Here is a 14,979-nt window from a genome sequence, read left to right as displayed (position 1 = left end):
ACGTAGTAGATTGAGCTTTATTTCTTTCAAAATACAGAGGTTTAGATTCATGGGTAAAAAAAAAAATGGATGGTTCATATTGGGAACTTATACTCAATTAAAAAAATTGTTTTTTTTTGTTGTTTTTTTTACTTTGACTTTGACACATTTAAGTCCAGTACATAGATATGAGGCAAATATACACAAATTAACAAAGAAATAATATATACAGTATTTCTCTGAGACAGTGCCTTACATCAGTGATCTGATCCAGCCTTACACCCCAGCTCGGGCTCTGAGGTCTGTGGATCAGAATCTACTGATGGTTCCACGCACACGACTCAGGACCAGAGGAGAGAAATCTTTTCAGGCTGTTGCTCCTAAGCTTTTGGAAAGATCTTCCTCTCTCTTTGTGTTTGATGGATCTACTGACTCCTTTAAGAAACATCTTAAGACGTTTCTATTTGTTCAGGCTTTTCCTTGATTTTCTGGAACTCCTGTTGTGTTATCAGTTTTATCTTGATCTTTAAAGTATATACTTTTTTGAGTATTGTTTTGATTGTTTAAGCGCTTTGTGACCCTGGTCTAGAAAAGCGCTATATAAATAAATATTACTTACTTACTTACTTACTTAAATATCATGCTTTTATTATTATTTCTAACTTTTACTGAAGTTCCCTTGAACAAAAGTTTATCTAAATTCTAATTTAGCTATTTTTTATGTAACCTAACTTGGATAATAATTTATGTTTCGTTTTCTTTGAATGTTATTATTTAATTTTAAAAATACATTATCACAAATCTTTAGCCAGCTAACAGTGTATAAGTGTGTAACGCAAAAAATACAAACGTGTGTGTGTGTTTTATTTATTGTTATTTATCCAAATGTTACAGTATAACTACAAAGGGTTCACATAACTTTAAAGAGTAGATTTTATGACTATTTATGACTTGTAAATTGCAAGATGAAAAAAAGAAAATCAAAGTTATTACCAAGTGGTTAAAAAACGCAGTTCATTGAGTGTCCACTATAGGCTGGCTGCAAAAATATTAGATTCATTTAAAATATCCTTCATATATAAAGTAATATATATATATATATATATATATATATATATATATATAACTAAAACATACTCAACACTCTTGTTTCCATTCAGTGAAATCCTGCTAATGTTAAACCTAATTTGCCGTTTTCCACAGAAAGGTACAGCCGAGTGGTACGAGAGCTTAATCGCACGACACAAGCTAGAGGACGGCGTACGTATTAACTGCAATTTTGCCTTCCTCTTGTTGTCGGGATCGTTATTAAGGCTGTTTTTCTTTGTGTAGAGTCTGGAGGAGCAGCTAAAGAAGCTGGTTCTTATAGTCGATGCCGTGTGCGGGGATTTGCAGAGAGGCCAGAACGTCTACAACAAACTCTTCTACAGGTAATAAATGGGTCGAGGGAGTCTGACAAGATGGTTTCTGTGGAGACTACTATGTCCTTTTTTCTTGTGTTCCCACAGTGCCGTGAAGGTGGATTATTTCAGCATATTGTACAGGCAGCTGGAGAAGCTGGTGCGTCTATTAATCCGTGTGTTATGGTAGGTTTTTAAGCCGTTTTCTGTTTCATCAGGTGGCGGATGACGTCAACGTGGCCATGGAGCGAGTGTGTGGGACTCTGGAGCAGGAGACTTCCAGACTCACTCAAGCCATGGGAGAAACCATCTTTGAACTCTTCATATCGCTGAAAATCCTCAAAGGATTCCGCGACTTTCTCCCCCTCAAGTTCGTCATCCCCTAACCCCTAATAACACAACATCACAATTGAGTTGTTGTTTTTTTTCTAAATGTCAGCGAACTTTGAGTTTATTAAAAAAAAGATGATCTGGTGTCTCCTCCAGGGACGCGAAAATGTTGGCATTGACCGGCTTTCACAACTGGTTCAAATCCTCCATTCAAAAGTATCTACAGATTGTTCACGACCGGTCGTCTGACAGGATGTGTAAAGCGGTGGAGATGGACGAGGTAGGTTCCTGCTGTTCTCACAGAAACATGGGGAAAATATAATGATGTATGTTGAAAATTGTTGTTCTAAATAGTAAGTAAGGAAGTCATTTTTATTTGTATAGAGCTTTTCCAGACCAGGGTCACAAAGCGCTTAAACAATCAAAACAATATTCAATAAAGTATATACTTTAAAGATCAAGATAAAACTGAGAACACAACAGTAGTTCCAGAAAATCAAGGAAAAGCCTGAACAAATAGAAACGTCTTAAGATGTTTCTTGAAGGAGTCAGTAGATCCATCAAGCGCAAAGAAAGAGGAAGATCGTTCCAAAGCTTAGGAGCAACAGCGAGAGAGTTTTAAGGATCGGAGAAATGTGAGTTCTTCTACTAGAGCGGGTCAGAATTCTCGCTGCAGAGTTCTGAATCAACTGCATTCGAGACAGATCCTTCTTGTTAAGACGTGAAAATAAACTGTTACAATAGTCCAGACGAGAAGAAACAAACGTATGGATTCCAAGCTCCAGATCATGTTGTGACAACATGTTCCTAAGTTTAGAGATTTTTCTCAGTTGAAGGAAACAGTTTCTGGTCAGTTTCCTACAGTGTCGAACAAGAGACATGTCTTTATCAAATACAACACCCAGGTTTCTCAGGCTCAGTTTGACAGACTGACCTAAGTCACCCAAGTAATGACTCAACCCTGGAACCTTATCATCAGGAGCAATCACCAGAGTTTCAGTTTGGTCCACATTTAGCCGTAGAGTGTTTTCACTCAGCGTCGGAAATGTTCTCGTCAATTTACTGCTTATTTTACCGTCTCTTCTTTTTTGGTTTGATGGTCCGTGTTTCTTGTTCGCAGCTCGAGTCCGTCCCGAGCGCCAAACACAGCTCCTCAGCGGTGGAGGTGACCACGTGCTTCGGCCAGGTTCGAGAGATCTGGCTTCAGATGGCCTGGCCCGACTCTGCGGGGGCTTTCATTTTCGTCACACGGTTGACCGACGTAAGTGCTTCGGTCGCGCTCACTCCCCCGAAGTGCACCTTTTTGAAACGCTCTCCCTTCCGTCAGAATTTCTGCAGCGAAGCCGTCTGCTACTCGGAGATGCTCACACGCAAGATCGAGAGGATCCAGCTGGGTCGCGATCAGAAGACCTTCATTGTGCAGGTACTGCCCGATGCAGGATGGAACCAGAGAAGGTCAATCTCAGTCAACAAAAGCCTCCTCTGGCATCGCTCGGTGCTCAGCAGGAGTTCAGTTTTTCTGAAGCCCAGCTTCGTGTCGTAGTCATTTGCCGCTCCACTCCTCCACCTCCCTGTAGCCCTGCTTCTTCTCCTTCTTCTTCCTGTCTCGAACCTCTCGCCCTCTTTTCTCCTCTTTTTCTGCTCCTCCTCGCTCTCTCGCTAGCTCTGCGTGGCGCTGAACGACACGGAACATGTGCGCGTCTTCCTGGGTCAGCTGCCCCGCGACCTGGACTGGTCCGGCGTGGAGCGGGCCATGGAGGAGTCGTGCGGCTCGGAGGGGAAGGATCAGGTCTACAAGGCTCTGAACGGGCAGCTCTTCAACATGGACCGGGACCTGCAGAGAGAAGCAAAGCGTCTGATCACTGTGCTCACGGACAAGGTGCGGCACAAACTAGAATATATTTCCGTTAATGAATGGACTCTTTATCCAAACATCTACTCACACTGTGGTCGAGGTCACATCATACTTTTATGTTTTGAAAGATACAGAACCCAAGGCCCAATACAAAAGTTTGTTATCATATTACTCCACAATCTTCGTAGTACTACTCTGCGAGGCCTCGTACCACTACTATGCAAGGCTTTGCAGTATTACTCCTATAAGGTTTTATAGTATTACTCCACGAGGCCTCGTAGTACTTCTCTGCAAGGCTTTGTAGTATTACTCCATGAGGCTTCATAGTATTACTCCGCGTGGCCTCCTAGTACTTCTCTGCGAAGCTTTGTAGTATTACTCTGCAAGGCCACGTATTACTACTCTGCAAGGCTTTGTAGTATTACTCCGCAAGGCTTCATAGTATTACTCCGCGAGGCCTCGTAGTACTACTCTGCGAGGCTTTGTGGTATTACTCTGAAAGGCCACGTAGTACTACTCTGCGAGGCCTCTTAGTACTACTCTGCAAGGCTTCGTAGTATTACTCATTGAAGCTTTGTAGTGTTACTCTGCGTGGCTTTGTAGTATTACTCTGCAAGGCCACGTAGTACTAATCTGCAAGGCTTTGTGGTATTACTCCGCAAGGCTTCTTAGTACTACTCTGCGAGGCCTCTTAGTACTACTCTGCGAGGCCTCTTAGTATTACTCTGCGAGGCCTCTTAGTACTACTCTGCGAGGCTTCGTAGTATTACTCATTGAAGCTTTGTAGTATTACTCTGCAAGGCTTTGTAGTATTACTCTGCAAGGCTTTGTAGTATTACGCCGCAAGGCTCCTTAGTACTACTATGCGAGGCCTCGTACCACTACCCTGCGAGGCCTCGTAGTACTACTCCGGGAGGCTTTGTAGTACTGTTCCAAAAGGCTCCTTAGTATTACTCTTCAAGTTTTATTATTTCTGTCAAATTAAAGTCAAATAAATGTGTTTTGTTATGTTAAATAACACAAACGGTATTCAGAAGTTTGAAAATAAACTTCCGGCTTTCAAATTAAGAGAAGCGCATCAGCGCAACGCAATGTCTTCCATGTGATCCCTTAATATTTTACTCTCTAATGTCTAAAATCCATTTTAGTTAATAATTGATTTATTTTTTATTATTCATTATCGTGCGCCATATATATTGATGGTCTAAAACAGATTCAGATATTCACCCAATAGGTATCAGATCATTTAAAACGGCAATTTAAGATACTTTCCATGAGTTACAATCATCTCGTCTAGAGGATGACTACTATACCAGTTAAAATTATCATTAACATTTCAATGTTACTGAAATCGATCAATCAAACATCATATTTCCGCTTTGTTGCACATGTGACATTATCAAAGATGACAGACTAATGTTTTTTATCAATAATTATACCAAGTTATGATCAACAACCGCCTCACATCTGTTATGGAAAATATGGACACATTTCCAACAAAATATAATGACAATTTAATTGTACTTTGTACTTTTAATCAATCATTAAATCATCATATTGTCATCTTAGTCAAGTGATATTGGTTTATAATCTTATACCTGAAGACAAATGTCTCAAGAATCTTTTAAATCAACATTAAAAAATAGGTTAATCATTCATCATGTTCTAAAACCAAATTGCATCAGGTTATGGTGCTTAAACTGAGTTGTCAGAAGCATTTCTTCAACCAAATACGCAGTAAATTGTCCTGGTTTTGATCGTCCAATCTCAGTCGTCCTGAAACGCTGCAGAGATTTTTTTTATAAAAGATGGAAAAAAAAAAAAACTCTAATCAGTCAGATGTTTTTCAACCTTGCAAGCACTCAAGTTAGACCGACTTTTGTTCACCTCCCTGCAGATGCAGCCTGAACTCCGGCGTTCTATCCAGCACATCAGTCTCTCCCCGGACTCCATCAACAACGACGACGTATGTCCTCGGCACTTTCATGTCTCTCTCGCTCTCTCTCTTTGCTCCAATGGTCTAACCTTTTCTCCAGGCCGCCGCTCCGCTCATGAAATACTTACAAGACACGATGGTCATCCTCACCGACAACCTTGTAAAGGAAAATCTCACAAGGTAATTACCCTTTCAGCGCGGTGGGGGGAAAATGTGGCTCAACTAGAGCATAATTACAGCATGGTTTCCTGGGATGGTTTTCTGCCAGATTGCTCATTTTGGTACCTCAGTGCCTGTGAGGCTGATGGGGTTTGACGTAATGTGAAACAATTTGTGGAGAAAAAGTGTAGAGCAGGAAGTAGTTTTCTGAACAAAACGTGGTCAGAAATGTGTCTTTTGTATTCTTCCGCTTATCTAGGATCTTGTCCAGGGACAGAGACTTTCTTCTTCCCAGTGACATCTTCAAATTATTCCCATGGCAACCCATTCCCAGGCTAATTGGTAGACTTGGTCCTTCCCTTGGTCTTTTACCAGTTACCACCTCACCGGCGATACATCCAAGAACCATCCCAATCAGATTCCCAATCCTTCTAATGCAAAGTAGCAGCTGTTCTACAACGAGCCTCTCCCAGATGACTGTGCTTCTCACCGGTCATTTAAGCCCACATTTCTGTTATTTCCGTCACTACCGACCGCTCATGACAATCGGTGATAGTAAGGACTAGATCAACAGTCATATCAAGAGCTTTGCCATTTGGCTTGAAGTGATAGTTCACCCAAAACTCATTTTCTACTGATCCTCATGTCGACTAAGGGTTGAGAGTAATGTGTTTATTTTGAGAGTTATAGGCAAAAAATGTATGTTCATTTTAATATAGTGAGTGGAGTTGTCTTCGTCTTTATCTTCGTCCAAAAAGACACTTAAAAACATTCACATACCTCCATATTGATCGTCTGTAACGTCCATCTTGTATTGAAGCCTCTACATTAAGAATTGTTCCGTAAAAAAATAAATAAAGCCCTATTCGCACAGGATTAGTTCTACCTGTAGACCTTTGGTTATTTGTAAATTACCCTCCACTTCTGTGTTATTTTAAGTCCATCGACACGGGATAAGCGACGTCTCTAGAATAGTCTGTTTTACTGACGTTACGTAGAGATACAGATCTAAAAAGACATGCAATTACTGAAAGAGAAAAGTAGCATATATACGTGACAAGATGGAAAAGTGCACAATTACTATAATAAACGCCCCGGAGGTAGATTCGGACTAGTATTATCACCCGACGCCCTTGTTAGGCGAATTACAGTAGGTAATTTGCGGTTCAATTACTACATTACAAATCACAGACATGGCGCTTTCGCACGCAATTAAATCTCTGACAATCTCCGCAATTTGACAAATCACCTTCGGTCCACAGGTAATACTTATCCAATCGGGCTTAGGTCTATATTTTAAGCTTTTTTTGTGGCAGAAGTTTAAAGAATAACAAGCGATATACACCAAAAGTACTCCGGGTTGATATCAGAATCACTTCCAGAGCGCATACAGTTTACTCTCTGTACTACTATGTCTCTTTTTGGAGGAAGATAAAGACAAAGACAACTGAGCTCCAGTCACTACAATAAAATGGACATACATTCTTGTCTCTAAAAAGTAACAGATTTCTTTGGGTGAAATATCATTTTAACTCTCTTTTCGCCACCACAGATCAATGAAAAGGCCACTTTACTGCAGTCGCCGCCTCAATTTAACGATCCATTTAGTTTTCAAAAAAACACCCTGAGACAATAACTCGATTTTGGGTAGGGTCTCATTACTAAGCAGAGGGCTGAGAACAATGGACTCAGATTTGGAGGTGCTGATTTCCTCCCCCCCCCCGATGTCAATAACTGGAAGTGTCCCCTTCCTTGTCAAGACCTGTTTCGTTGCCATAGCGATAATCCTGTGAACGACCTGGACAGATTTGAGCCAGAGTATTGATCAGTCATGTCACATGTCGCTGCGTTAAACCCCCCACTTTATAAAACTGCTCTGAGTAATGGCAGCTTCAGGTTGTGACATTGTTAATAACGTATATATGGTCGTCTGCCAAAAGAGCTGAAGCAAAAGATAAAGACCATGACTATCTTAGTCCTTGTTCCAAATCCCACCTATGGTCATAATATTTTAGTAAAGTGATCATGGTGAGAGTAGACACTTGGGGTTGTATTCTGTTTTGTAATGTGAAATGAGCTGCTTGGCAGGGGTGTGTAATGTCTGATGTCTTTTTTTTTATAGAAAGTATTACAACTCACACATGTTTTACGTTAGTGTACTTCAAGCAAAGGAAACTCTATACAACACTGTGAGTCCGCTGACGGCGTTCATAACAGAATATGTCACCGAACAGAGTTCTGCAGAGCATGTGGGAGCTGCTGCTACGCATGATTATGGACGCGGTGACGGATAACCGCGGTGTTCAGGTGGAGTTTTACAACCGCTTCCAGTACACGGTGGAGGTGAGGAGCTATCCTAGCTGTCACTTAGCATCTTCTTTTGGAACCCAGTTGGAAACTGGTTTGGATGAGATCCACGCGTTTGTCTTTTCAGACTCTGTTGCAGTTCTTCCACGCCAAAGGAAACGGACTGTTAGTGGAGGATATGAAAAGTGGTGACTTCAAGGTATTAAATAAAAAAAAAACTTCAATTTTTGACGGGAAGTTATTAAAGTATCTTTGGATTTCCCCCCAGGGACTGGACGAGGAGCTCCGACTGAACAAGTGCTCATCTTTCGAGCTGATCGAACAGTACTACCTGGAGAAGATTTCCCATCAGGTCCGTTCACGAGTCCTGACAGCCGATTACCTTTAATTGGGTTGAGTAGAATCGATCCGGTAGCTTCACCTCCGATCGGGCATCCGTCGTCGCCGGGAGCGATGGCTGACAATTACAGCGAGATGCTATACGTGCGCGAGATTAAGAGGCATCTAGACAGACGTGTCTTTCTTTTGCGCAGAAAACACTCAAACACACCCGCTTCGGTCGGGTTAGCGTCAAGTGCTACTACGACGCCCCGGAGCAGAGGCTGACGGTGGAGATCCTGCACGCCGCCGACATCATCGCTCTGGACGCCAACGGTAAACGTTGAAAGTGAAGATTTAAAGAATCGTATTTGCCGATAACTTTTATCATTATAACTTTATCACTGACAAAAGGTGGCTTTATATGATCTTTGAAGAAGCAAACACTAACCCCGACCTTGCACAACAACTGATTCAACTTTAGGAGTAAGAAAATGTATGGCTTGTGAACCTGGGATCAAGTCATTAGATAGACTTTATTAATCTCTCTGAAGATGTCCTTCGGGAAATTAGATTTCCAGTACAGAGGAGACGATAGAAGGTGCAGCAAGTGTGATAAAACCCAGAACGAAACGCAAATAAAAAGAACAATATAGTGGCGAACTAACAGCTCTGTGCTTCAGAAAGGATTCAGACAGACAAGTGAACTATGTTCTTCTTACTCACTTGTACAAGTAAAACGGGCGACTTAACATGAAACCATTTAAAGGTGAAAAAGGAGTAAATTGTAGTAGTAGTGAATACAGTTTAATCATCATTTCTACACAACATAAAAACCTTTTAAAAAAATATTTTGCAGTATTTTTTCTATCATGACATGTGTTGAGGTTCTTTGTATTTGAATTCAAAATATATTTTTTTCCATGATATGAATTAAGTTTAGCTTTAGTTGCAAAGACCAAAAGCAAAACACTCGTAAACACAGACCGAGATACAGAGTGACCTTGCAGAGAGCAACACCGTTTTTTAAGGTTGTTATGTCCTATTAAAAACTCAGCGGGAGCCTGGTTGTTTGGGTTCTTGAGCTGGATGAAACAAGCTAACGACTGTAACTGCTGATGAATGCATTTTCAGCTGTTTTCAACCACAGAATTCAAATAGTTTTTATGGCTGATATTATATAAAAAAATGTTTGAAATGAGTTAAGCACTTCACAAACAACAGAAGGTAATAAAGTGGCCACTTTTATCAGCGGTAAGATACGATATTTACACAGAAATATGTTTTATTATTAAAAATGAAATGAAATGGAAAAAAACTGCAGTTAATCTGCTTTCCTTATCTATGAAAGCTTTTATCAACTTTTTTGTGTTGAGCTTTACGCTGCCGTCTCCAACATGTCATCATTGATTCCAAGCTTAAGCTCACCTCCTTCTTCACCAAACGGATCGATCACCTTCATTAAAACCTACATCGTATACATTCAATTTTCATCATGACGGTGTGTGTTTTTGTTTTGAAACTATCTTTTCCCTTTTGTTCTTGTTTGTTGCTGCATTGCCACCATCTCTTGTTTGGGAAACTATCATCTTACTCTGCACTTTATCTTTTATACCCTTTTTCCTCGCATGTTTGGTTCCTGCTACAGCGCCTCCTGGAGGCTGTAACAAGTAAAACTCCATGGATTTTTTTTGTTGCAATATGTGTTTAGTCCTGTGCTGTGTCTCAAATCACATACTAGCGTACTAAAAGTTAGTATTTTTAGTGCGTTAGTGCGTCTCAATTCTTAGTATGCGAAATTTATTGCGCCATGCACACTAAATTGGCGTACTAACACTCACAAAACTGAGCATGGTTCGATGGACACTAACCACCCTAAACAGCCGCCATCTTAACGACGTTTAAAACGGAAGTTACGTCATATATAAATGCATATATATTCATATACTTACAGGTGTATTTTCCGCAGCAGTAGGAGGATAAACACGTCTTCGCTGCTGATACCAGCTTAAATATCTCGCGAATATTTTGATTCTCATATTTTTTCTTTATTTCTTTTTCCAAAGTTGCAAAACGTGCTGCCAGCAGGTGGCGATAGCGTTCAAACAGCTGCTTGAAACATCGTTAAATAGTAGTAGAAGAAGAAGCTGTCGAGTCATTTCCTTTTAGTGTGTAGCAGCAGTGTTTGATTTGAGACATACTATCTGTGGAGAATTTGCGTACTAGTTAGTATGTACACTATCCTGATGCATACTAACTTCTAGTATACTAAGAGAAGTATGCGATTTGAGACACAGCACAAGAGATGCATAGCCATTGAAAACTTTTCGATACCAGTTTCTGAACTAAACTTTCAATACCAAATTCATGAGGTAAACATCTGGAAAAAATAATAATAATTCCATTCCGAGCTGTTTCTTACAGTAAATAAATAAAAATTTACTAATGATGGTCTGAAATGTATTAATATTATGTCAAATATCTCCTTTTTTCGCTGTTTTTGTGTCGTTTATAAGCAGAAAACGTAACGGAAAGTATACAGAGAAGGTATCTTTGGAAAAGTTGTGTTAATATTTCCTTCCAAACCTGCAGGTTTAAGTGACCCGTTCATCATCGTGGAGCTCTGTCCTCACCACCTCTTCCCTCTTGCCAAGAGCCAACGCACACAAGTCAAGCTGAAAACGTTGCACCCGGTGTTCGACGAGCTTTTTTACTTGTAAGTAAACGTCGATCGCTCTTATCGTGTTTTCCCCAACGCTAGTAACACACATCCCGTCTGCAGCCACGTGAGTCCCGAACAGTACCGGCACAGATTCGCTTGTCTGAACTTCATCGTCATGGACTACGACTGGTTGTCCACGAACGACTTCGCCGGGGAAGCCGTGGCTCCGCTCAGCGACTTCTGCTGGCCGGGTCGACCGAACGCCACGGCGGCGGGGAAGAGCGTCCAGCCGTTCATCCTCCATCTTTCTCGCAGCAAACCCAGCGGTACTTCTTCCTCTCGCTCGAGTGTAATACTGACATCTCCTGAGGGGGCGGGGGGGGGTCTGGCTTTTCCAATTACTTCTCCAATTCAGCGTGAAAAAAGCCTTTTCAATCTTCAGTCGTCATGTCAGGTGTTGGTCTCGCTCTCATCTGTTTGCTCTCGCCACCAGAGAAGCCAATCATGAGGATGCTGGACGCCCGGGTCGGAGACCGAGAGGCTCAGGAGTTCGTCCGGAGGCTGAAGGAGATCGAGAAGTCGATGGAGGAGGAGTGAGAGTGAGAGTGTGGGGGTTCGGCGTGAGAGTGGGGGGTTTCGGCCGCCAGCGTTTGCCGTTTTCCTCGCCCACCTGTCGTGTGCTTTTTTTTTGTACCGGTACAATGTTTACACACTCAAAAAGATGAGGAGCGTTCATGATATTTACTGTATTGTTGGATCGGTTTTCGGTGACGTATGAGGGACATCGACGATTTAAAAAAAAGAAAAATTTCAAATTCTCATTCAATGATTTTAAGAAAACTGATAATAGAAAAGGAGAATTTTCAAATCCAATATTTAACTTGTTTCTCACATTTACACCAATTATTTGACTAAACATTTCAAGTTTTATCCGAGATCTATCACAGTTGTAGTCAAATATAATGTCTGTTTTTAAAAAGGGTAGACATGCTTATCTACTGATACATTTGGGGAATTTTTTCCCTTTAAACAGACTTTGTTGATGTTTTTACAAGATTACAGTTGTACAATTTGGTCGTAAGAATAAACAGAACATCAAAAAATATTTACTTTAAATCATTTTGGAAACTTCTATTTGTAAAAATACAAATAAATGCTGCAAAAAGGAACGTTATTCACTTCCTGTTATTTTTAATAGCAAATTGAAAATTAGTAAATAAAGAACCAACTAACTTTAGTTAATATGAATATATATTGAATATTTATATATCAAGTCCATGTTATGATCTTAAGTTTTTATCAGAGTGAACTAAATAACAACATTTTTGAAGTTTTGGCATCATCTTGTTTTAAGGATCTTTTTTTTTTTCTTTCCATCGTAACTTTATAATCAAGCCAATGTGCTTGATAACGTTGGATGTAATGATGTATATTCTTTAATGATAATATCTCAAGAATCCCGACCTGCTCTCATGAAGAGACATCAAAGGTAGAACTGCATAATAAGACATTATATAAGACGCATAGAATATTTTATCTATTCACATATTCCTCATTATTTTGACTTAGGTGCCATATTTAGATTCAATGTAAGTAAGTAATATTTATTTATATAGCGTTTTTCCAGACCAGGGTCACAAAGCGCTTTAACAATCAAAACAATACTCAAAAAAGTATATACTTTAAAGATCAAGATAAAACTGAGAACAACACAGGAGTTAATGTGCCAATTTATTCATTTTTATTCATTCAAAATACAGCAATCTTGTATTTTATTTTTAATCCTCAATGTCCCTCATACTCAGTAGTAGTTTTTAAACCAAAATACAAGAGGAAAAAAAAACAACATCCCGTCACTGTGCAGCCTGTCTCACCTCAACATATTTTAGGATTTAATGGGTAGTTAATCCTAAATGTCAGTAGTATTTTTTTATTGAAGTTATTGTACTTGATATGATTCCGTGGTAGAGTTGGAGTTTATACCTCAGATGAAACTGCTTTTGAGACGAGAAACGCATCACACTGTGGCTTTCCGACCATCGACCCAAGCTTGGTTGAAGAAATGTTTCTTAAAATACACACTTTGAACCACTTTTGTATGGCGAGAAGGGCAAACCTAAACCAGGATTATGCAGCGAGACGGCAGTGAATTCATAAAAGTCACAGCAGCTATGATTCATATGACAATAAACATCGAAGTCTAGAGTTAATCACATCATTTCTAGCTAGAGACGATCACCTAGGAGACGTGACTAAGTAGCAGTATTTAGAGAAGTCTTTGCTCAAAGGAACGAAGAATGTTATCCAAGGTCATGTAGACATTCTTTATTTCAAAAGATGTACGTAAAGTATGGTGCAGTGTTATGGAAGTGGTTTTAAGATGAAATTAAATCATGATTATTCTCATATTAGACAAGTTAGATCATTTATTTTGGTGTGATTTAGTTTAAAATCATGGCTGCCAGCTGTTGACATTTTATGTTTCCATCATTGTTTCACCTTTAAACATTTAAAAAAGATTATTTATTTAACGCTATGTATCATTAATGCACAAAAATGTGATGATTTGTTTCAAATGTGTTTCCAAAATTCAACGTATTCTAACTTCAAACGATGACATTCGATCTAAGGAAGAGTTTGTTCCAAAAACTCTTGTACTTCCTATATATATAAATGTAGTTTATGGCTGTAAAATGAAGGAAAAAAATAATGCTTCATGTTTTTATTTTGAAAATCTGTCGGTTACTAGTAAAACGTAATCATTTTCAAACTCGTTTTTTAACCATCAGCGATCCTCTTTTTTTAATTAAGTTTTAATGTCTAAAGTTAGAATCATCATATATTATTATAAGGCTTAGTAAAAATATCTATGTATACAGCATTATATACTTAATAATGATTTTAATTCATTTAAACCTATTCATTTGTAACTTTTAATTTGTTTTCTTATTATTTAGTCACGTGATTATTATATTACTCTTGTCTACATATAGACTGTACAAATGTTTATTCAATAATTATTTCTATTTAATTCAGTCAATTCATTGAACGACTAATGTTCCGAACATGAATCAGAATATCGGCAGTAGAACTGTTTCCCACATCAGACCCAACAGAGGGAGGTTTTCGTCCTCACTCTGCAAATAGAACGTATGAGGCAATAAAAGACGGATGTGCGAGGAAACGCAACTTTTATACAAGCGTGTCCCAAAGCTCATGGTTGCCAGGCAACAGGACATGTTTTCTCTCTTTGGGCTTATTTTAGCTCGCATATCTAACAGACACCGGAGCGGACATTTAGATCTCACCTCCAGGATCACACTCTGGGAAAAAAAAAAAAAAAAAAAAAGGTCTGTTTTGACTGCGTTTTTTAAAATGATGTTTGCAGACACTGAACCTGCGCTTTTGATCTTCTGTGCAGGAGTTAATGTGTCCGATAAGATACTGACGCAGATCAATGACTCTTCAGCTCAGTCTGACGTTGTGAAGGAACCACTTGTATCTACTAATGCTGCAGTTGACTTGACCAGACCTTGTAAAAGTGAGGCACGGGGGCCACATGCAACCGTTTGATTTGTATATGTATGGCCCTCATGAGATCAGAGTAGATGATGTAGAAGATATTCCCGCTAAATTTTTTTTTTATTTATTTATTTTTATATGTCTTTATTTCCTTTTTGTGTCCTTTTTGTAAATACTTATTTTAAGCAAGTAACTAATGTTGAGATTAAGTTGATTAAGAAATGCTTTTATTTAATATCCTTTTTTTTAACAAAAGGTTCCTACTTAAACCTTTCTATTGGCGTATTTAGGTTTATTTTACTTGCTGACTTACTACTCTTTTTTGGCTTGAAGGCCCTTTGAAGGTTTATTATGTGGCCCCTGGTAGTATTGCCCAACCCCTGCCTCAATCCAAGCATCTCTAAAGTCAGACTTTAATCGGATCAAGCCCAGACACATTGAACTATAAATACACAAAAATACATACTTTCAAACTCTATTTGAGATGGTTTTGTTGCGTTGCTAATTGTGA

At 39.3% G+C, this 14,979-nt stretch overlaps 1 protein-coding gene across 1 annotated transcript in view; it reads left to right on the top strand.

The window, feature by feature from the left end:
* Positions 1–11,696, top strand: part of baiap3 (BAI1 associated protein 3) — a 46,063-nt gene extending 34,367 nt beyond the window's left edge. The window contains exons 18-34 of the mRNA XM_087809814.1: positions 1,183–1,239; positions 1,312–1,409; positions 1,488–1,539; positions 1,598–1,749; positions 1,866–1,989; positions 2,830–2,970; positions 3,037–3,132; positions 3,373–3,588; positions 5,462–5,530; positions 5,601–5,680; positions 7,894–8,002; positions 8,094–8,165; positions 8,235–8,318; positions 8,500–8,620; positions 10,877–11,000; positions 11,067–11,272; positions 11,440–11,696. Of these exons, the coding sequence (XP_087665940.1) occupies positions 1,183–1,239; positions 1,312–1,409; positions 1,488–1,539; positions 1,598–1,749; positions 1,866–1,989; positions 2,830–2,970; positions 3,037–3,132; positions 3,373–3,588; positions 5,462–5,530; positions 5,601–5,680; positions 7,894–8,002; positions 8,094–8,165; positions 8,235–8,318; positions 8,500–8,620; positions 10,877–11,000; positions 11,067–11,272; positions 11,440–11,543 (1,905 nt within the window). The 3' untranslated portion in view covers positions 11,544–11,696. The remainder of the gene's footprint in view (positions 1–1,182; positions 1,240–1,311; positions 1,410–1,487; positions 1,540–1,597; positions 1,750–1,865; positions 1,990–2,829; positions 2,971–3,036; positions 3,133–3,372; positions 3,589–5,461; positions 5,531–5,600; positions 5,681–7,893; positions 8,003–8,093; positions 8,166–8,234; positions 8,319–8,499; positions 8,621–10,876; positions 11,001–11,066; positions 11,273–11,439) is intronic.
* Positions 11,697–14,979: the final 3,283 nt, after the last annotated feature.

This window comes from Callionymus lyra, chromosome 15, assembly GCF_982586985.1.
Source record: "Callionymus lyra chromosome 15, fCalLyr1.hap1.1, whole genome shotgun sequence".
In the NCBI taxonomy this organism is placed as follows: Eukaryota; Metazoa; Chordata; class Actinopteri; order Syngnathiformes; family Callionymidae; genus Callionymus; species Callionymus lyra.
This window is presented reverse-complemented; position numbering and strand designations above follow the sequence as displayed.